This window comes from Chiroxiphia lanceolata, chromosome 6 (assembly GCF_009829145.1).
Source record: "Chiroxiphia lanceolata isolate bChiLan1 chromosome 6, bChiLan1.pri, whole genome shotgun sequence".
Classification (NCBI taxonomy): Eukaryota; Metazoa; Chordata; class Aves; order Passeriformes; family Pipridae; genus Chiroxiphia; species Chiroxiphia lanceolata.
The window spans coordinates 34631171-34653569 of NC_045642.1; the positions used below are offsets into that span (position 1 = coordinate 34631171).

At 33.8% G+C, this 22399-nt stretch overlaps 1 protein-coding gene across 1 annotated transcript in view; it reads left to right on the forward strand.

Moving 5' to 3' along the window:
- DPH6 (diphthamine biosynthesis 6) overlaps positions 1-22399 on the forward strand; it is a 198708-nt gene that overhangs the window by 37185 nt on the left and 139124 nt on the right. Inside the window, 3 exon segments of the mRNA XM_032691281.1 lie at positions 6052-6125; positions 6888-7006; positions 19628-19689. Coding sequence (XP_032547172.1) covers positions 6052-6125; positions 6888-7006; positions 19628-19689 — 255 coding nt within the window.

The window sequence follows — 22399 nt, forward strand, 5'->3', positions numbered from 1 at the left end:
CAGTCAATCTACATTAAATAATTTAGAAAAAAAATCTTGTGAAATAGTATGGTATCTACAATGATATGGAAACTTCCTTGTATTCTATGAAAATAGTTACTATGTAAGATAGTATAAAAATAATTCATTAATAATTTATAATTACTAAGACTAATTGTTCACTTTATAAATGCAGATAAATGGAGAATCAGGATATCAGGAAAAACTGCATTTATGGTGCAGTGTATGGCTATAGTGGAAGATTTTCCTGGTTTTCTGTTTCTCCTTTTTAAAATGTAATTCTAGCCTTTTGAATTGCAGTATTGTAATACACTTCTGTTTGATATTAGACACTGAGTGTGGTATTTCTGTCTCTTTTGCTCTCTTTCCTTTTTCCTTTGCTGTGGTGTGTGTGTACGTGCTTATGTGCAAAGAAACGTACCCCCGGCACCATCTCCCTGAATCTTTGGGCTTTCCAGGTAACAGGAAGACTATATACCAATTAGATGTGTTTATTATGAGATTATAATCGGATACTGAAGGCTGTGACTGAGAGCTGAGGAATACCCCCTACATTGAATTAATAGATTTTGTGTGTGTTTGCATGCAGTGTTTCAGTAGTTGCATTTGCAAAACTCTTGAAGTTAGGCCATCAGTTTTGCTTAAAGGTGGTAGTGTGCCTGTCTGCATAGGCAGAGCATTCATAAAAATGTATCCAATTAGCTTTTGAAGTGGATTAGTTACATAGTGTTATCGTCTTGTATAGATACTAGTATTAAAAAGTAATTTACTTCTCAAGGCAGTTAAAATAAGCCCACTGAAGACTACCGAAGTTCATAATGAGAGTGTTCACACTGGGATTTTATGTGAATCCACATTAAAATAATTTGCACTGGTTTTGGAACTACTTCTTCCTAAGGAATGAAGGCATGAGATAAACGTGCTTTGAGGTCCCTATGTAGAAGACAGAAAAGTCTCAGATAATGTGTAGTGATCTGCAAGACTATGTGATTCATAGCTAATCTGCAGAACCTTACCAAACAGTGGGTTTTCAGTCTGACATAAGAGTTATTATATCCTTATGTCTCAGGGATATTCCCATACTGTCTTTGATTACTTGCAGCTGCATCTGACAGGCATATCAAAGCTTAGAAAAAATCACATACTCTGAAATCACTATAATCAGTGATCTTAGAATGTTTCACAAATTATAAGGCAAACTCATATTTAAGAATTTTCCACTCAAATAATTTCAGAAGCCTAAAAGTCCTGTTACTAAGGTATATATTGTCAGTCACACACCTGCAAATGTGTTGTGTTTTAATTTGAATTTACTCATCAAGCTTTAAGAAGGATAGTAATTTGAAAGACAATTTCATTTGGAGATAATATATTTTATATCTTGGTCATAAAAATGAACTCTTGTGGCAAATCTGTGAAGCAAATATTAAAAATTAAATCTAGTTTAACCATTCTTCAGCTATTTATACTTCAGTTTCTTGCAGAGATCTTTTCTAAACGGTAAATTTTTTTAGGGATATTTTGCATTTTTCTGAGTGGCAGCATTCAAATTTTCTTGCAATACACATGAACAGGCATGTATAGGCACAGGTCTACGACCTTCCTTTCTTTGTTATTATTTTAGCTGTTGTATGCAATATTTCATATAAGAGAGACATTATTAAGGTGGTGAATAGTTCTGTGCAGTGATATGCTTAACAGTAACCTTTACTCATAATGTGATATCGTCTGTATGTCTTATTTTGTTCAGCTTTCTCTGGCACTGATGAAGCCTAAGGCTGCTGTTTCTTTGAGTTGCTGATAATTTTTTATCTGATTAACTGACACATTTAGTTGAAATCCGACACAGCCCTTAGGCTGGGCATGGATTTAATTTAAAAAGTATCAAAGGTTTGCACTGTGTGCTGTTTAATCATCATGTTTATCAGGCAAAGAAAAATTACTGGAAGGACCATAGGGAGAGGGTTATCTTAAGGAGCAGTAACTTGGGAAATTGATAATAACTCTGAGGTAATTTACAGCTAACTTTTATGTTCATTAATATAACATTTCTTACTAATAGTTACAGTGCATGTAATACACTAATTAAACTGAAAACATTATCGCTAATTTTCTTTTTTGCTGAACTCTGAGAGGGTCAAGTAAAGACATTAAAATGTGAAATTAAAGAAAACCTCTGTACTAATACTACTGCAATACATTTTTTACTTACTAGTAGAATACTTCTGCCAGTGTTGTATGCTACAATGCATATGTAGAGGTTTCCTCAAAATAGGCAATATCCTTAATTGAATTTCAGTCACTGAAATAAAAAAAATCAAAATTGAAACAAGAGTCTGCTGGTATAAATTAATCTTAAATTTCTGTTTATGTTTAACTGTGAAGCAGTATGTTAAAATTGTACATTGGTACAACAAAGCCACCTTAACAACCACATAACAGTAAGCATACCCATTGCGGTGATGTTCTGGAGCTTTCGCAAAAACGTTAAATTTTTTGTAGTATTTTCTGACGGGAAATGCAGCTAAAAGTAATTTATGATATGCAAAGAGCAGCAATTTTGAATTTTGCGGTTCATTAAACTGTTTAAAATAATAAGTAACTTTAAAATTAGGATGCTTTAAACATAAATTGTACATTTTAGTACAGTTACATTTGCAAAGATCAATTTGGTATTCGAACACAGTTGTTCGTGAAGATTATTTTTCTTGTCCTGTGCACAGGAATAAATTAATGGTTATAACAAGATGTACAATTGTAATTTACAGTTAAAACATAGCTAATGATTATCTTAGGTACATTAAAAAAAAAGCTACTGAAAACTTTGTGTTATTTAGTTGCTTTTTAAAAGTTTATTTTTATACCTACCTTTTGAAATTAGTAGTTTTAGTAGTTCTGAAGGGGAAAAAAAAGTTCTAAGATGTCATATGAAAAATAAAAAGGTTGTTAGCATCTGTATACATCTGTGTTTAGCATCTCTTTTTTTGTGTATATTTCATACATTGTGTTGTCATACTTTGTGACAACTGTCAAAGTGTGTACTCTAAAAGTGCTCTCTGTATTATCCAAATATTTCAGAGAAGCAATTTATTTTTATTTTAGACAAGTCTATTGCACTAGCAACATAGTAGTAAAGTTTTGCATAGTTTAAATAATCTCATAAATTTACAGTACATGATGTTTTTTATAATAATAATAAAAAAAAAAAAATCCCAACAACCCAAGGAAAAAACACACCCTTCTTTATTAACTTTCCTCAGACGTTTTTCTATCCTCTGTTACTTTTTATATGATAGAGCATCTAACATCTTTCCTTCTGAATTTCCCCAAATTCGCTTCCTTGACTTTTGAGTTCAGTGCAGATCCCTGATATTTAGCCTGCAGATGTCAGCTTGCTTTATACGTGCAGTTTTGTGAACATGCTTTTTATGGGACCAAACCTGATCAGATTCCACGTTAAAAAGTGAAGGCACTATTGATTCTGGTGTAGATTCTCTCCTAACCGTGATCAACTCTAAGTCAAACAAAAATGCTGTCTGTTTGCAAGATGTCCAATAACTTTCCATACCAAAGAGTAAATCCAATGAGGAACAAGTTTTCAGTTAGTACTCTTTGCGTGCTTCAAGTGCTGAGCTGCATACACTGTGTGGCAAGGCTTTATGTAAACTTTGTCCAGTTGAGGAGTTTATGAAGGTAGTTAGACCGTAGCTTTTTCTGTTCCACCTCATAGTCCATCCTTCTTCCTTTCAAATCTTCTTATTTCTTGAATTTGTGCCACTCTAGCCTTGATTTATTGAGCTGGACAAAATAGGGGGATTGAATTTATTACATTTCATGGTATGTAAGTATATTAACTAGTTCTCCCATTTCAAAGCATGTATTAAGTATATTGATGTTTCTCCTTGTGGAATCTGCTGCTTGGAAATTTATATTTGCTCTTTACCATCAGAAGAACTAAATGAAAAGTGATGATGGTGAATAAGTTGCTGTGAGAATTCTTTAAACACAAACGCTAACCACAAGTGCAAAATGATACTATCTACTGCCGTTTCAAAAGATGTTTAAACCTTATGTATTATCAAAGGAAATAAACTAGAATAAGTGCAGACAATCTTGTATGTTATTATTTAAATCAGATTTAATGTAGGTTTTAAGCAAGCAGCCAATGACAGTCAATTTGTCAGAACTTTAAAAATAGAATGAATAAAAAATATTTTTATGGCTCTGTGAGCTTGTTAATAAAAAGTCAGTTGCCATCTTCATGGAGGAACAGGAGATTCTGTAAATCTCTGTATTTGGGAAATTACAAATTAAAGTCCTACAGGTTTCACTGCATATTTGTTTATTATGAGGATACATTTTTTTTTTAAAGTTTGTTATATAGTTACTCTTACATCTCTGATCCACCTATTTATTTCCTGTTCTTAGAGAAAGATGACTAAATATGGTGGAAATATATATAATGGAGTATAATGATCTGCAATGCATTGCAATAAATATTATCATCTTGTAACATCTTATTTGTTTTGATAAGAAATGTGTGTGTTATAAAACAGGTTGCTCAGAAAAGTTGAGGATGCCTCATCATTGGAAATGTTCAAAGCCAGTTTGTGTGGGGCTTTCAGCAGTCTGATCTAGTGGAAGGTGACCCTGCCCATGGATGAGTGTCTTGGACTAGATGATCTTTTAAGTTCCATTACAACTCAAAACATTTGATGATTCTTTCATAAAAGAATGTGGGAAACTGTGTATGATATGTGTATCTATGTAGCCATGGAGATTAATCTAATATCACTACAGTATAATTTTGAATAACACACCTTCCACATATTTTTATTGATAAACTGGAAATTAATATTAAATTCAGTACCTCATCATGGAAATTTGGATTTGATTTTGAAATTTGTAACAATGGTGTCGTTTCACTTGGACTGCGATTTGGGTAAATCATTTAGCAAGACTGACAAGGATAATGGCTTATTCTTTGTTCCTCACCTTGGCCGGGCAGCTGATGTGCCTGTTACAGTCAGAATTGTTCCCACCTTTACCATGCAAGGCTTACTGGTACGGTCAGAGAGGCTTCACCACCCAACTGATACACTTCACTGCTCATCTTGCTCAGTCATGGCTTAGCAGGAGCTCATGAGATCATAGAGCAGGCTCAAGGAGAAAGGTGTAGAGCAGGATGCATACGTATATAGTTGAAAATTTTGTGGTGAAATTTTCAACCAAACTTTGCAGGATTGCAGTCTAATTGAGCAGGTCCAGAAAGTAAGTCATATGTTGTAGTTATGATCAATCTTGGTTAAAAGAGGAAAACAACTTTTACTGAAGTCTAGATGTAGCAAATTTAGGGAAATAAAATAAACTCAGCATGTTGATTGGGACTTAAGCAATTTAGAAATGCAAGAGCTCACATAATATTGGAATTGCGCATTTTCAAATATTGCATTCTCAGTGTATTTACAAAAAACCAAAAAGTGCTCTTTGTTGGCTTAGGTAATTGAAATGAAACAGAGAAAATATGTCTTGGAAAACTTGTTTTATAGCAGAAATTTTAAAAGTGATGTTGAGTTAGTTGCCTGTGAGTTTTCTTGTTCTGGTGTCAGGATAAAACGATTCATCACCCAGCCTCTTACCTGCGTACAGTGACAAATGCCAGCAGTTTAATTAATCGTCATGATTGTATGTTGCTGACAGTTATTTTTAGGTGAGATAGCTAATACCTCATTTATAGTGAAAAGCTGGAAGGAATTTTCAGCACGTCAGGAAAACTTTAGGATAATCTGTTAAATCCAATACTTTTCAGTTACCTTGGTTATTTCTTCAGTAAAATGGTACTTGATTTGAGTAATTTACTGTGTTAGACCATTAGTAGGTCAGCTGAGCTGCTCTCTTCTGTTCAAGATCTGCATTCCAGCGTATTCTGTTCCATGTACTGGACACAGAAATAAAAAATCTTATTGGCTGGATTTGCTAGTGGAGATACTGAATCTCTACAGCTTAAATAATCATATACTGCTGTCATTAATATTACGTATCTCTTTTCAGGACAAAGAAGGAGTGGAGGGTGTATCTGTGGGAGCCATTCTTTCTGACTATCAGAGAGTTCGAGTTGAAGATGTGTAAGAAAATGTTAATTTTTTTTAATATATGTATTTGGGAAAGTGCTTGTCTCTTTTCTAACTCAAATTTGGAGCAGAGACAGTTGCCTTATTTCTCATGTTCTATGACACTCAATGCACTCAGTTGGTTATTATTGGTATCTCTTCTTTTTCTCTTTTTTTTTTTCTCCTAAACTCATGTGTTCATTAGTAAAAATCTAGAGGGACTATACCAGATTTTTTGATTGCTTTCAGGTCTCTCTCTGGATCTATTGAAAATACTCAGAGTTTTGATATGAAAATAATGGAGTAGGTTCAGATCCTTGATTTCAACAGAAAGCTTGCTCAGTTTGAATGACTACAGTGTTGTGGTCAAGTACCTCTATTTTTCACCAGAGTTTTAATGTAGAGGAACATCCTGCTATCAGGAATTAAATGGAGAGAATCCTTATGTGCATATCTTCCCCTAATTCCTTAAAATCTGTAATCTATTATCATTAATCAGGAGCTTTGATTTGTCATTTCTACTGTGCACACTCTAAAGTCGAGATAGATTGTAATTGTTTTAAGAGTCTTAATTAAAAAAGGGAATTATGTGATGGAAATTGTGTCTGTTATATAGGCCAATTCTTTTTTTTTTGTATTAGACTTAATGTTTATGCTGAAATATAGAAGAAAAATTATTTAAAGGTAGGAAAAGAAAAATTTTCATTCATTTTACATGAATCATGCTGTGTAAAAGCATAACACTTGGCTTTATCCAATTTTTTGTTTGTTTTTAAGGTGCAGAAGGCTTAATCTTCAGCCTTTAGCTTACCTTTGGCGTTGGAACCAGGAAATGTTGCTTAAAGAAATTATATTATCTAACATTCAAGCCATAATCATAAAAGTGGCAGCTTTTGGTATGTATTCAGATTCTGAGCAATATTGTCTACTGAAACTTCCCATGGACAAATCCACAACATAACAGAGAAAAACAGAATTTTGATTTGCAGTATAAAACATGCATAATTCAGTGGTTCACGGTATTGTCATTTATAGATGATGCAAACTGGTGACTAGACAATATTATAAAGCAAACATGAAACTTTTAATAGAAATACAACAAGTTAGTATCAAACAAGATGTAATTATGAGGCCAAAATATTTTGTATAACAACAGTCTTTGAGTTGGTAAAGCATAATAGCAGACAGAAATAATCCATCATTAATTCCAAAATGTGGTATTTACAGTAGTGTTGTTTATCATATCAGAAAATCAACATCTTTTCATTGTCAGATATGTTAAATGAGATTTGAATAATGAAGCAAATCAATACAAAAGATAACATATTTGTTTATTGCTTGAATGTAAAGATAAGGTTAGATGAAGTTTTATAGGAAGTGTTATGGAATTATGTGCTCTAAAAGCCAAAGGAGCAAATGAGAAACATGTTAATGGTACAATATATTAATTTCAAGCCTCTATGCAGTTTCCTATTTAAGAGTATCAAATGAGTTTCTAAGCCTAAAGTGTGACCAAAGGACCTTTTCTTTCTGGGTTGACTATAGATTTGTGGTCCACTCTACCAAAGAATGTATCATACAAGTGGTATCAGTGGTTAAAGATGTATGTTTGAAAAGTAGTGTTGTATAATCTTGCATTAGAAGTCCAATGGTTGGTTTCTCTGGGCAGTGTTCCCATCAAATACCTAATGTCTGTCTTCCTCAAAGAATGCTTTATAACGAAGTAATTTCTCCTTAATTATTAATGAAGAATTGAATTATAATCCCTGTAGACGGGATGAATTCCATTACTTTTTAAAAATTAATTGTTTTATTTATTTTATTTATTTATTCCTCTTTAGGTGGTATAGTTTCTAACTAATTTTGACATTATCACTATGACAGTCTTGATGTATTGTTCTCTAGGATCTGCTAGGGCTGGTAGAAGGATTAGAATGATTAGAAATACCACATTCCCTCATTCACTTATAGGTAAAAAGCAGTGTAATTTAATAGCTTTTTCCTGAATTTTGAAAGGTCAGTTACAAATGCATAGGAATTGAATGCAATGTTTTCTACTATAAAACACTCATTTTAAATTAACACTCGGAAAAAAAAGTAAAACAGTTTTAAAATAATAGTTTTCAGGCCATGTAAAGGACATTTATATATTTCTGTTATATTTCTATAAAATAGAATACTTTCATTGCTTATACTAACATGAAGAAAAAAAACAACATATGCTTTCACATCATAATTATTTTTTAAAGAAAATATAGGGTTTAAATAACAGATAAAACTATTTCCAAAGTAGACATCATTGATGACCTGTCTTATACCTGATATAAGATAAGCTTGTCTTTTGTATTCTACAGTCTTAAAAAAACTTAAAATGATCTAGTTAGTGCACAAAGAGTGCTTTTGTGGGCTATTCATTGTAAGAGAGAATACCATAAATACTTGTAGATAGCAATTAGATAGAAAATCAATCAGAGTTATTTTTCCTTTTTATTTTTTTGGCTACAGGTAAAAGAAAGATCTTATCAGAGTCAATTTCTCACCTGCCTCAGGCAGACATAATTAGATGTAAGCAAATTTAATGGAGCTTTTGTGCTCTGGGGCCATTCTGTAATGCTTTAATAATTGCATACCTTATTAAAGTGGATGTAAGGTATGAAGGCTGTTTAACATATCAAGTGGCAAAGAAGATAAGATACAATTTAACTTTTTGCCTCTTAGATTAATAATCAAAGCTAAACTGCAATGAAAATATTTAAAATAACATATTTAAGAGTCTGAAGTGTAATGCATTAGGTGATACTTTGTACAGATCTTAATACAAGAAGCAAATCTGTAACCTGAGCTTGACATTCCTCAGCACTGGCCTACTTGTACACCCACCTTGTCCTGTTTTCTATTAACTCAGAGCCAGTATTGACAGGGTAAAAGCCTGTCATTTTATGCAGAAAACACATAATTATGCAAGTAAATGAGCATTAGTTTTGTACATTTCCCTAAATCCACCATTACAAATTAATACCATAAACTATGCCAGTAGCAAGAGTTTTCTATCTCAGAGTAGTGTGTTTTTCCAGATGGGATGCCAATTGCTCTCACTTTCATGCAAAAGAAGTATTGTTAGCAACCTTTTTCACATGCCTTCTGTTGATCTGTAAGTAGATCAGCTTTCTTTCTGATGAGAGAAAAACATTCCATGATCTAGCAGCAAACCTGAGCACTATATATACACATATATATATGTAGATAAACTACTCATGCATATTTATCTTCAGTGTCATTTTCTTGTTGCTAAAGATGCCTGTACAATACAAGATACTTTTATCTTTGAAATATAGCCCTCTTCAGTGGAAATCCCAGAAAGTCAGAATGAGGTTACTCAGATAAAATTGAAGCCGTTATTGATTGTTTTTAACATGTGTGTGCCCGAAGTTCCAGTAATATCCATTGCTCATGTGAGACAGTGTAATAAAGCACAGTGTAATAGAACAGAGACAGTGTAAGAATACTAAGACTAGAACAGACACAATAAGAAGAGGCATTTTTGATCTCCTTCCTCCCTGGATGTGTTTTATGGATTAATTTAACTTGCAAAGTATACATATACCTTTAAATCTTGGTAACTTTATATACTGGTCTTACCTGTGCCACATTCTAAAGCAAATTACTTCCACTGCAGTACAGAGTGTAGTACACATGTGGAAGTGAGGAAAGTAGGAGGGTTACATTTGGAATGAATCTTTGAATTCCGCATTGAATGATCCTCAGTAAAACCTGAGCATCAAGTTTTTTAGTTTTACTTTACTTATATAGTTAACTGTATCTAAATCTTAAGTATTAACACTAAAACTTAAGTGCCACTATAGATTTTAAGAAGTGACAAACTTCAGTTCTCATATATATGAGAATATACTTGAAGTTGATTTTATGTCATTCAGTTAAAGCAGTTTGTCCTCAGTGATTCTAGTTTTTCTTGAAGTTTTAAGACTAACATTAACATTCAACAAGTTTTATAAGCTCACACTGATAGCTTGAGAATATGGGGGGGAAATTTCTTTTTCAATGTTTCAGATAAAATGAGAATATAAGATCAAATTCCTATCTTTTTCGGGATTAATAGGCATTATTACTTTATAAATTGCAGCTTCTTCCCAGTTTGGTTATAGTAAACTAATGATTTATTTAGTTAAATACCTTAAAAATTGTTATTATGAGATCAGATAATAGAAATAAGAAATTGAAAAAGAAAAACTCTTTCATGGTTAAATTATGTTTCTAACTTGTAGCTGCTTTTTGGACCAGAGGAGAGAAATAATACCATAATGTTGTTCAACTGTTAGACAATACTAAAAGCTGAAAATTTGATTCGGGACTGATTAGCTAGTGTCCTCAGCCTGCATAGAAAGTGGAGCTCTTTTATGGCATGGCTACATCCTTTACCTTGCCAGTCCAGCTGATATGAGTACTTATAGATATTCTACATGCTCAGCCATGGGTAGAGTTGAAATTGCAGGGTCTGTGGAAGTCTAAATTTTGAGATGGTGGGGCCCTAGTTACTTAGTCAGGCTGTTTCCCTCTGGCAATGGAGTAGTGAGTGGAGTACTTAGGAAGCCATTGCCATCTCCTGTCTGGCAGGAAATCCTAAATTCCTTCTCTAAAATGAGCTGTCTGAAGTATATATATTTAACTTGAGTTTCCCTTGGTGCAAGAAGATCTTGACACTTGCCTCATATGATCAAGAAAATTGGTATACTGCTGCTATTCATGGAGTCCTCTGAAAAGCTGATAGTTTACGGATGCATATGTTTTTGTATATGAGTTTTTACCTGAAAAAGAATGATACTTCTCAATATAATGAATCTATTATTTAAGCCTAATGACCTAGGTGTCTATGTTATTGTTTGTTATTTGTGTGCCACTAGTGTACAGAAGGGAAATCTTGACTGACTGAAATTGATAACCATACTCTCATTAATTTTCAGAGAGGTAAGATTTGCATATAAAGTAGTACATTAAAAAAGAACTAGCACCACCCAGTTCCAGGTTAAGCTCCTGAGGGTGGAATTTAGTATTACAGATAAACTGATCTAATAGTAAGTTGCTGCCAAAAGGTCAATCTTTCCTTCCCATTGTTAGCTGACTCTTCTAAACCACAAGTCTCTGCTTGTTTCTGCCCCTCTAAAAGCTCCAGTGATTGTGTGGCTGCATCTGGTCTGCCTTTTTGTGAGTGCAGGGAACTCTGTAGAAACCACTGCTGCACAGAGGACAAAACCCTCTCTTTCAATAGAAAGCTTATTACTAAATTGGGTTGTCTGTAATGTCAAATCATATCCTGAAGTAAAGTTGGTGGTTGTGAGTTTTGTCTGAGTATATCGTCTGTGCAATGGAGAAGAGCAGTGTTCTTTGAAAATACATCTGTAGTTTTCAGTACTGAGCCAATTTAAAATCATTATTGAGAAAAAGTTATATCATCACAGGTGAAGATATTTGTTTCCTCTAAATATATTTTAAAAAATTCTCAGACAATTCACAAACATAACAGAAGGAACTGAGTAACGTTTTGTTAGGAAATCAGTGTGAGATCCCATTTATTTTTTTACACATTGTATAGTAAGGATTGTTTACTTACTTATTACTAAGTAAACAAAACATTGGCATTATTCTTAGCTAGCTCAGCTTATTTAGAGGTGATCGTTCCATTGTTTTTTAATTTGGGCAGTTACCAGACACCGGAGCTGTAATAGAATCTATGACAGTCTTCACAATGTGTGGTCTTGATAACATTTGTTTTTATTAATATGAAAAAGATTTAGAATCATAGAATCAACAAGGTTTGAAAAGAACTCCAAGATCATGCAGTCCAACCTTCAACCAAATAACACCATGCTCACTAAACCATATCGCAAAGTGCCACATTTACTTGTTTTTTAAACACTTAGTTCATTCTTTGAACACTTATTCTGTTTTATCATAATTTGAAGTAAAACTTAAAATGACATAACATTTTTCCAAGTCCTGTCAAAATTTAATGCTTGTCTATTCTGTTAGGGATAATTCTAAGTATCCTTAAACTTTTATTAGAAAAATTATCCCTGAACAATGTTAAAGGATTATCTTTAACATATGATCACTTTTAATTAATTTTAGTTTTCATTTTTTTCAGATTATAAGTTTGGTAGATTACTTATGATGTGCCTCAGGAAAGATACTCTTATTAGTCTTTTACCCTTTCTAAATCTTGTTTCCTAGCTAGCATATGGTATCCTCACTGAATTTTCAAACAAAGCTTCCAAATCTTAGTTGGCCCTTTAGAGTTTAAGTGTATTTGACACTTTTGCCCTACGCTTGTTCCCTAATGTATTTGTCTACTGCCTCATTTATTTGCATCATTCATGTTATTTATACTAAAAGGTACCACACCTGTTTATTCAACAGACATTGTATGAAAAGACTTGGAAACAATTATGAAACCACAGGAGTCATTTTAGCTAAGACCATTTTCTTTTTCTGAGGGGAAAGATTCACATGGGAAAAGATAAACGTAGATAAATAGGAATTGTATGTAAGACCAGAAATCAAACAAAAGTAGCTTGGGATTTAAGAAGAGTGTGATGCAAAATAGATGAGTAAAAGAAAAGAGAACTAGGAATGGACTTCAAGTAAAGAAAGTTTTGATTCAGAGCATAGTTAAAAGTTTAGGAAAATAGGATGATAAATTAATCTTTGCATTTGGAATGTTATTTTCTTTGATGCTTGTAAATGAGTGACAGATACTTCGTTGCCAGTGTAAGATTATATTTTGGAAAGATATTTTAGTGCAAATATAATGTATAAAGAAATGTTTAAAAATAAAGTGTGTTACAGGAAAAGAGGAAAAAAAGAAGAAATGAGATTTTGGGTAAGTCGATTTAGGAACAAGTTAGAGAGAAATATGATTCCCTCTTTGGAAAATGGGAAGGATGTTGTTGTCATAACAGATGACAGGAGTTAGAAGGAAGAGTGAATGTGCCTGAAAACAGAAAAATAATTGAAAGTTGACATTATTGAGTGCAGTGCTTCTTAAGGAGATGTCAGAGATAAAGTAGGAGAGACGTGGATTAAGAATGGAAAGATTGCTTTGCAGTTTGGGTAGATCATATCATCTAAAGGAAATTTTGAATGAAAATAGCATTCTAAGAGGTTTCTGTTCCTAAAATGACAGAGCTAAATTGCTTTGAATCCTGGATCTAACTAGAACACAAACAACTTTGATGTTAGAAAAAAAATCACAAGAGATTATAGAAAAAAATTAACATTGCTGCTGTGAAGACTTTTAGATCCTTTTACCTCTTAGAATTTTAAAATTTTGTGACATCAGACTAACCTAGTTTAGAACATACTTGATGAATGTTCGAGAAGGAAGATAAATTGAGGTCCTAATTAAACTGCACTGAAAATGTATGCTAGAACCACATCTTATAACTTTATCACTTATCTTGGAAAGAGTTACTATATCTTCAGGTTCCATCACTGTACAATTCTCACAGTGGATAAATTACCCCATAGGAAAAAAAAAAGAAAAGAAGCATAAAAAAGCAAAAAAAGAAAAGCAAGGGGGAAAAAAAGTAGATACATAGTTGACTTGCATGAATTTTGCTCTTTTTTACAATTAATTAGAAGTATTTTCATCTCAAATCTTTTAGAGGTGCAGTAATACCCAGTATTTATTGCACTTTTCTTCAATTTTATAAAAAAAATTAAGCAGCTTGTGGTGGTTTGAGACCCCCAAAAATCCAATTTCCAAGTCCAAACCCCCCTCCCACAATTTGCTTCAGTGTGAGAGGGTTTTCCAGACATAACACAAGACTCAGTATGGGGGGAAGGGAATTATATTACAGTTTATTACTTAAATAAATACTGTAATACATTATATACACAATCCTAACTATCTCTCCTATGGTAAAGCAGTATATTTGCATTAGATAAAGTCCCTCCTTTCCCTCCAATAAAAGTTCAGAAGGGAAGAAGGAAAGATCCTTCCCACTTTCAGGGCAGCAGTGTCTCTCCTCTTCCAGGCAGCAGACGTAGCTGGGTTTGTCATAGCTGGAAAATCTTTCTCCATTACAATACAGGGGTTTTCTCTCACTCCTTGACCCTTCAGCTCCAGCCAAAGGTTTCTCTCCTGTGGACTGTAAAGACAGGGACAAGGCTTGCCTCAGCACGCTCATATCACGGAATGCAAGACATCCCATGGAAGTCCCTTCCTTGAGGGGTCGAGTTCCCTCGAGTCAGAATGTTTAGGGTAGCTCTCAGTTCAGTCTTTGCCCCAAGCATTTTACCAGAGCTCTTTTGCTCTGTCTCAGTTGCCAATATGGCAGCAGGGGGGGCAGGGCCTCTTCCCCCACATTCCATCCTGGTCCAGCTCCAGAACGTCTCTGAGCTTCTCAGCTCCTCTCTCCAGAGCTGCTGCATTTCAGGACTCCCTTCAAATGGAAGTCCACCCCCACCTTCTAAGAGGGACCTCCAAGGGTTTGGGGAAATAAAGCCAAGCTCACCCCCAAACAACCTCCGCTGAGCTTGGTCCTTTCTCTCTCTGTCGGATAGCTCTGCGTCTCTCAGCTTGGTTCTGTGCCATCTCTTCTGCTTGTTATCTCTTTTGGCTCTTGGCCACAGTTCTCTGTTCAGTACTGCTCTGCTGCCACTTTCAGTGTCTCTGGCTACCCACTCACAGCAAGGAAACTTCGCCCATCTATTAGCTACAGTACTTTTCTAACTCCAGGGGAAAACACTTTTTACCCCACAACACACCTTCTACCATTTTTTTTTATGTTTTCAAGAAGGAAATTCAAGGAATCTATCTAGTTCACCAGTCTTAACACAGCCTTTCATATGTGAAAGTTATGAGGGAGTTAAGAATCAACTATGAACCTGTCAAGTTCTGCTACCAGACAAAAAGTTCACTTCTCAGCTCTTCACAGAAATGAAATCTAAATATGACAACAGGAATAATTTACCTCGAGGCAATTTAAGGTATAGGTTTACAATTCATGAATATCTGTGTGGCGTGTGCATTTCTACTTGGTGAAGGTTATCAGCCATTCCTGCACTCCTACAGAGTAAGCCTGTGTTACCAACTATTACTGTTGTGTCTGGGCTTTTCCTGTGCTAATAAAAACATACTCTTATATTCTGTACTCTGTAAATAATAGGGCTTGATCTTCCTTCTGAAAATCACTGATTTTTGTTGTTTACTTAGAAAGGAAAACAAAAAGGCACATTTAAAGTAGAGGATTTTACCTCCAAAATTAGTTCTGTTTTCTCTGTTCCAGTTCTAAGATGGGTGGTTGCATTTATCCTATATATTCTTTGCTTTCTATACGTATTTCTTTACCTTAGAGGTGCCATCACCTTATTGGTAACCTTGTTTTCTTTATGATAAAGAAACTGAGAAGAGAGAGAAAGAGATTAGTTTTGGTTCCAGAAAACTGAAGTTTTTCATTACCACTTATTCAAAATTCTAAATAATTCTGCTCTTGGTGAGCAGCCGATTAGTATCTTTCCAGAAACCTTACTGTGCATTATATTGCCCTACATCATCAGAAGTTAAGTCTTTGTCCCTGACATTCGTAATGATGGCAGTTACTAATCTTGTCAACAATATTTATCGAGAAGTCAGGAAAAAAAAGAGATCTTCAAGTTGCTCTAACTTTAAAATAGGTTCCATTTTTTTCTCCAAAAGCCTATGCTAGTTCTATGAATATGATATTTCAAGAAGATTATGATAATAATAGCAATACTGGAGATTTGTTTTTAACCTTATTTTATGGAAGAAATCAGCGAATAATAAGATTTACTTTTTGAATTGTAAGGTTGGTTAGTCAGGAAAGGATAGAGGTTTTTTCCCTGTTATCAACAGATAATACAGTTAACTCATATTTTATTGATGTGATAGTGATTCTTTTACAATCTGTTCATGTATTATGGGTTAGAGTTTGGTTAAATGTAGCTTTTAGAAGAACTTTTATGTACCACCATTTTATATACCACCATTTCTTAAAACCAATAATTATGATTTATTTTTATTTATTTGACATTTTACTTAGAGGTAAAAATAGAATTTTTTATATTAAAAGACTTCGTTCAAAATCAAGACTATTTTGGAATTCTGAACATGTATAAGACATGTTCTTGTTAGTCAGATGAGGCTCTAGAATATGGATTTTATTAGCTGAATGTAATACCATGAAAATGTAGCATGGTTTTCTAATGGTCTTGATAAATGCACGTAATATCACATAGTTACCCCTCAGGTGAGGGCTTTATACTACACTAATACATATGTACAAAGTGAACCATTTAAAATACAGTTCCTTTGCATAACTTAACAGTAGTGAAATGCCTTTTGCTAATGTTCTTTTTTTCACTACAGAACAAAGCCCTGAATTTCTGCCCCAATCTTTTTGACATTGCTGCAGTTATCTACAGCACTTGTCTTGTGGAATTGCATAAAAGCGTTCTGCAACCATGGTTGATGTCTTCAGGAAGGAGTTCTGCTCCTGTCAATGGATTTATCAGGAATTACAGATGGAGTAGAAATTACTTGGAAGTGATTATACCATTTGTGCTATCACTTACCGATTTTACAGTAAAACTAGTCTACAAAACTGGAGGTGAAAGCACAATTTGTTAAAAACAGCATTATCAAATCTTTTGAGATGTTTCTGTCATCATGTACTGGTCTGTCTCAGAGAAATAAAGCCCCACTTGCTCTCTTGGCAGCACATAATAAATTGACGGATGTAGTTCAGTTGGGGAGTTAAAATGCATTGAAAATAATGGCTCATAACATTTTAGGGTTAACATTTATTCATAGATGATGCAATTAAATAAAACAGGCATTAACTTCAAGGTCAGTCAGTGAAGTAATAAAAGTGAATATTTTAATTGAACTGTAATTGCTTCCCATTGATACATGCAAGTTAAGTAAAATAGATGTCAGTGCTGCAAACTATAGTTCCTAATTAATTGCTTAATTCTACATACAGTCATCCAGGCCCTGGACCTTGTTGTTTGTTTAACCACCCTTCCAGCTTACTTCACATCTTCATATATTGGGGAAAAATTTGGAGGTTGTAGTACTAAGAATTTGCAATACATTGTTTTTCTCTTTAGTCTCAGCCATTTTAGGAATCTGAATCAATCTACTCCTTTGTTTAAAGAAAAAAATGTACCAAATAGAACTATGGATTTATAATAACAGTTTTGTAGGTATGGTTCTAGATACTTCATTATACTAATTGGAGCAACAGACGTACAGCTGCATCTGTACATGCATACTGTTAGAGATTTGAGATGTGGATTACTGGTTCTGCAAATTACAGGTTACATTAGTTCTTGATGCCTTTACCAGGTAAGGCAATCTCTATTCAATCATAATACACACCCATTGAAAACTGAAATAATATTTTTCAAAAGAAAGACAAGCTGTACAGAAGTAGAATTCTACTGAGAAACAGAAAGGGTACATTGTACTTCCACAGATTTTCATGTAAGTGTGGGATATTACTAAGGAGTTTTTTAGTGTATACACAGACAATTTGTTTGTATTTCATAGACTATTTATATCAGAGTTTCTTCTGAATTATTGTTTTGTGTTCATTAGGAGGCAGAACAGTAGGTATACCTGTGATATCAAAGAGAACTTTGTGAAAGAAATAATATATTAGTATGTCTGGTTCTGACAACTTTTTCCCTTCTCACATGCTTGTAAACCTTGGTTTAAATTTAAAGGAAGTCAACTTGATTTTATCAAGGAGAGGGGGATTACTTATATTAGAAAAGTAATTATGTTAAGGAAGAATGTTAATATAAATGTGTGAAATGAGTACTATAATATGGTACTCATTTGTTTATTTTAAGACAAATTGCTTATTTGGCCTATCCCATTACAATCAAAGACATAATGCTAAGCTGGTGTAAATTGGGAGAGATCACTAGAATCATTTGGACTATTGAAATTGAATGAATATATTTCAAAATTATTTCCACGAGAATAGATTATTATTATTATTGTATATCTAGCACACACATTTTAGTCTGTTAATAAAAAGCAATAAACCAATATGAAAAAGGAATAGAGGGGGGAAAAAACCCTCAGTCTTCTTTGACTTTAATTATTAAGCAGTTCTAAAAGCATTCCCCTAGATAGTAAGGGAATTTTTAATGTGCATTAATGAAATATTTAAAAACTTTCCTAGTGTTTTGAAATCTCATTCACTCTTAACTTGTTTTAGTTTCACTGGAATTTAAATATACCAAGATCATGATTGTAAAAATTAAGACATATCAGCTATTTTAGCTCACCAATGCCTTTATATAATAGTGTACTGAACATTTATGGAACAGCTTTCATCATCAATGATCTAAAGTGCTTTGCAAGGTGCATACTTCAGAAATTGCTTCTGAATTGAGTCATTCTGGTGGCAGCTCTTTAATGATACCTATTATTGTAGAAAGCAGTTGAGTAGGAAGAAACGGGCAAGTGTTGCTATCACTACCAGAGAAAAGTACAAACCACGATAACTAAGAGTAGTAAAAATGTAATAACTGAAAATTTTCCAGTGTTCCTTCACTTTCAGAAGTTATCATTTTGTTTTTTTCTCATTTAGTTCATATGGTAAGACTTTTTGACCACTTAGTATCAAATCCAACTAGCATACTTATTTGGTGGAAGATATCAGCTCTTGAAACAGTTGTTCCTGGATGGTTTTTATTGCACTACTGATTTCTGCCAATTATTTGATTTATCGCTGAGAAGTGACCATTAACTGCCATGAGTTGACCAAACTCAAAAAGTCAGAAAGCTGAAATAGGAATGCAGAGGAGCAAGTTAGAGTAGCTATCAAATGTTAATAGGGCTTACATTCTTACAAAGAAAAATAAATCAAAATGTAGGCATCATACACAATATTTTGTGGTGGATCAAAAGGTGCAACATTCAAAACATTCTGTAAGTCTGAGTTTTCTTTGTATCTCCATCCTTTTTTATCTTAAATATTTGTATGTGGGTAATACACACAGAGAACGTGATTTGGCAGAAAAATATGGAAATTACTCTGTGTCCCTTTCAGTTGCAGGAACTATAAAAAAAATTAACTTGTATTTGAATTTAGTAGATATCTACAAAGGTATCTTCTGGCTCAAAGAGGTAATATCTGTGTAGTATTGCTATTACCATGGACCTGTGTGTTTACTTCACTGGTCAGTGAAACTTCTAAGAAAGGAAAACAATAGCTTTTGCAGTTGACATGTAGTGAAGTGGTAGTGGGCTTTATTTTTCCACAAAGATGGAAACTAGTTGCCCAGAGGGGATAAGAGAAAGTTCTGACTAAATGTGTTTTCTTTAGGATAGAAATTATTTTAGATATAGTGGGGTTTCTAAGGGAGATGTTCTATATTTAAGAAAAACCCAACAAAACCTTTCTTGATGTCATAACAGTATTTCATAAGCAATATTTTTACTCTTTTGGGGTTTTTTGCAGGTTTGGATCCAGATAAGCATCTAGGAAAAACTCTAGATCAAATGGAGCCTCTTCTTTTAGAGGTGAGTATTACTTAAAGGATACTCATACAGGTAAAGTTGCAATTAAAAAGTAACACAGGCAGAAATTCTTTAAAATTAAGCTAATAAAAATTTACTTTCAGAAATTAGGTGCTAACCCAAAGCTTATCTTTGTAGATAGAATATAAGCCTCTGATATGCACTTTCGCTATGAAAAATATTATTTCTTGACATAGTTCACAAACGGTCTCAACATCTTTAAAACAAACTATAGGCAAGGAACCTCAATATTGCAGTAACACTAACTTGTATGTCAATATGATAAAGCTAAATAATTGCAAGCAAGTTGAAGATTTTCACAACAAGAAATGGTAGTGGTAAAATCCCAGGTGATAAAGAACATCCCCAAAGATATCCCTATCTGGAGATTTCCTACCATTTACATAATCAGACTGCATAAAGTAGGGCCTTTCAAAAATTGAATAAGAGGTTTATTCCTGAGGATGTACTTAATTGTGTGCAAAGGGTTATGTGGCCCAAAAAGCAGGAAAATGCTTGTAGGCAGAGCTAATAGACTCATTTAAAGAACAATAATTTAACTAGGGAAAAGGAAAAAGACCAGATTTTGTACTTGAGTCTTTGAGTTTGATGTAGAAGTATCAAACATCAAGCTACGTAAAGTTTAAGAATAACAGTTCTGAAAGCATGTATTTACATATTATCTGTAAGAATGCCAGTTTACCAGAATTCCTTGTCCTTGAGCCTGTTAAAAACCCACAACTATTTTCTTGTTTGGCTATTAAGAGAGTCTTGATGTAGCTTTCATCAGTGTAGGCTGTCTAAATTTCCACAAAATGATCTTCCAATAATACTTTTCATTGTTAATCTGGATGGTTACCATTCAGCCTGGCTTCATAAGTTATTTTTCTGGAACACTTAAGGGCATGGCAAATTTGCAGAAGAGAAAGAGAAAGTAACCAGATTTTGCTACTGAAAGACAGTGGAGTTACACAGCAATTATATCTTGAGTTTAACTCCATTTTTTTAGTTATTTGCATGGCTGGAGAGAAGAAGATAGATAATTGATGCTTGGCAAACTGAAGAGGAAGAATTAAGGTCCATAACATTCAAATAACCTTACCTGAAGAGATTATGTTGGTCTGTTCTTAGCTTGATGTTTGTTGCTTCAGAGCTGGAGGATCTGGCCAGAAATCTTCCCCTCCCCCGCCCCTCCACTATGTAAAGTGTTTGATGTAAAGAGCCCATTCTTTATCTATTTTTTGTGAGTCTTTCTTCACTTAGTTCTTTAGATCATCTCAACTACAGCAAAAATTCAAGAATACCAGGGAGTAGGAAGGAAAGATGTTTTCTCCTCCTCCAGAATAAGTGAAGGAAGGAAAGTAGAGAATTAAATATCTCCCTTGTAGTACAGGTAAAAAAGCAGCAGCAGAGACATACAGTAGGAGTACACAAAAATAAGTGTACTTTAACTATATATAAAATATTTTTGATATTTTGCCAGCAGCAGACATTTTATTTCAAGGAGTGATAAAAAAGTTACACTTAAACCAGTAAATAATTGCTAAATCTAGAGATACCTGTAAGATACAAGAATAGTTAAAAGAGAGAGTGGATTTATCCTGGAAAGTATAGATTGGATTTCTACAGGAAAAGGAAGGAAGAGAGAATGAGTTCACTACTTCAAGCATCACTGAACTTCTGGATTAGGTAATGTAATCTAATTGAACACTGAGCTGGTTTTGGAAGCTGTATTAGCATAGCTGTTTGTCTCAGCTAATGAGCCAGTAAGAACCAGAGACCAAAAGTTTCAGTTCACCACTCATGATAACGGTTAGACTGCTTCCAGCAGCCTGACTGCTAAGTTGGCAGTGCACTGCATGAACGTGGTGCACTTCAGACTTGGTTGCAATTCACATTTGTGTCATAGGCTGACTCTGACACTGAGATGCTGTATAGTGCTTTTCCGTTGCTGTGCAAAAGCAATTGTACTGACTTGTGAAGTCATGTTCTGTGAGCACTGTAGAAGTGACCACTGATTGATAAATTCCCAGAAATGGAAGATCTTTGGAGTCACAAAGATCTTGGAAAATCTTTGGAGTCCCATGTAAATAATACATAGTTTAAGAATATTTGTGTGCTCCTCCCCTAGTTTGTTGCTGCATGTCACTAAAGCAAAATTTCTGTTTCTCAGAGCTCTCTTTCTTTAAAATCTTATTAAATGACAGTTATGGAAATATAAAATTTTATAATCATGAAACAATGAACAACTTACTGTGGAATAGATTGAACAGAAGCATCAACATTGCTGTAATATCAATTCCATACTGGTCAGTCACATTTGGATAAATTAATACTTATGTGGGTCAAGTTATGTAAGCCAAAAGGAGGAAAGTACTGTCCCTGCATTCACAGAAAGCTTCTGTTACCAAAATTCAAGTTGCAACTTCAGTGGGGTTCAGATGGATAGCTACTCACCTCAGTTGAATCAGCAGTCTTGACTTTCTTTAAAACTGTAGCAGCAAGTATTGCAATTTTAGCTGTGATAATAAGAAGTATTCTTCTGCATTTGATGTCACCATCCTTAATTTTAAAAAGAAAATAATAAACTATGAAATCCAAAGCTACCTGGTACTTTTTGTGAATTAAATGTATTCTTCATGGTGTTTGATGGCTCAGTTGAAGTGATTCTTACTTACTTGGTTTCACTGAAATTTTTACTGTTGTGGCTTAA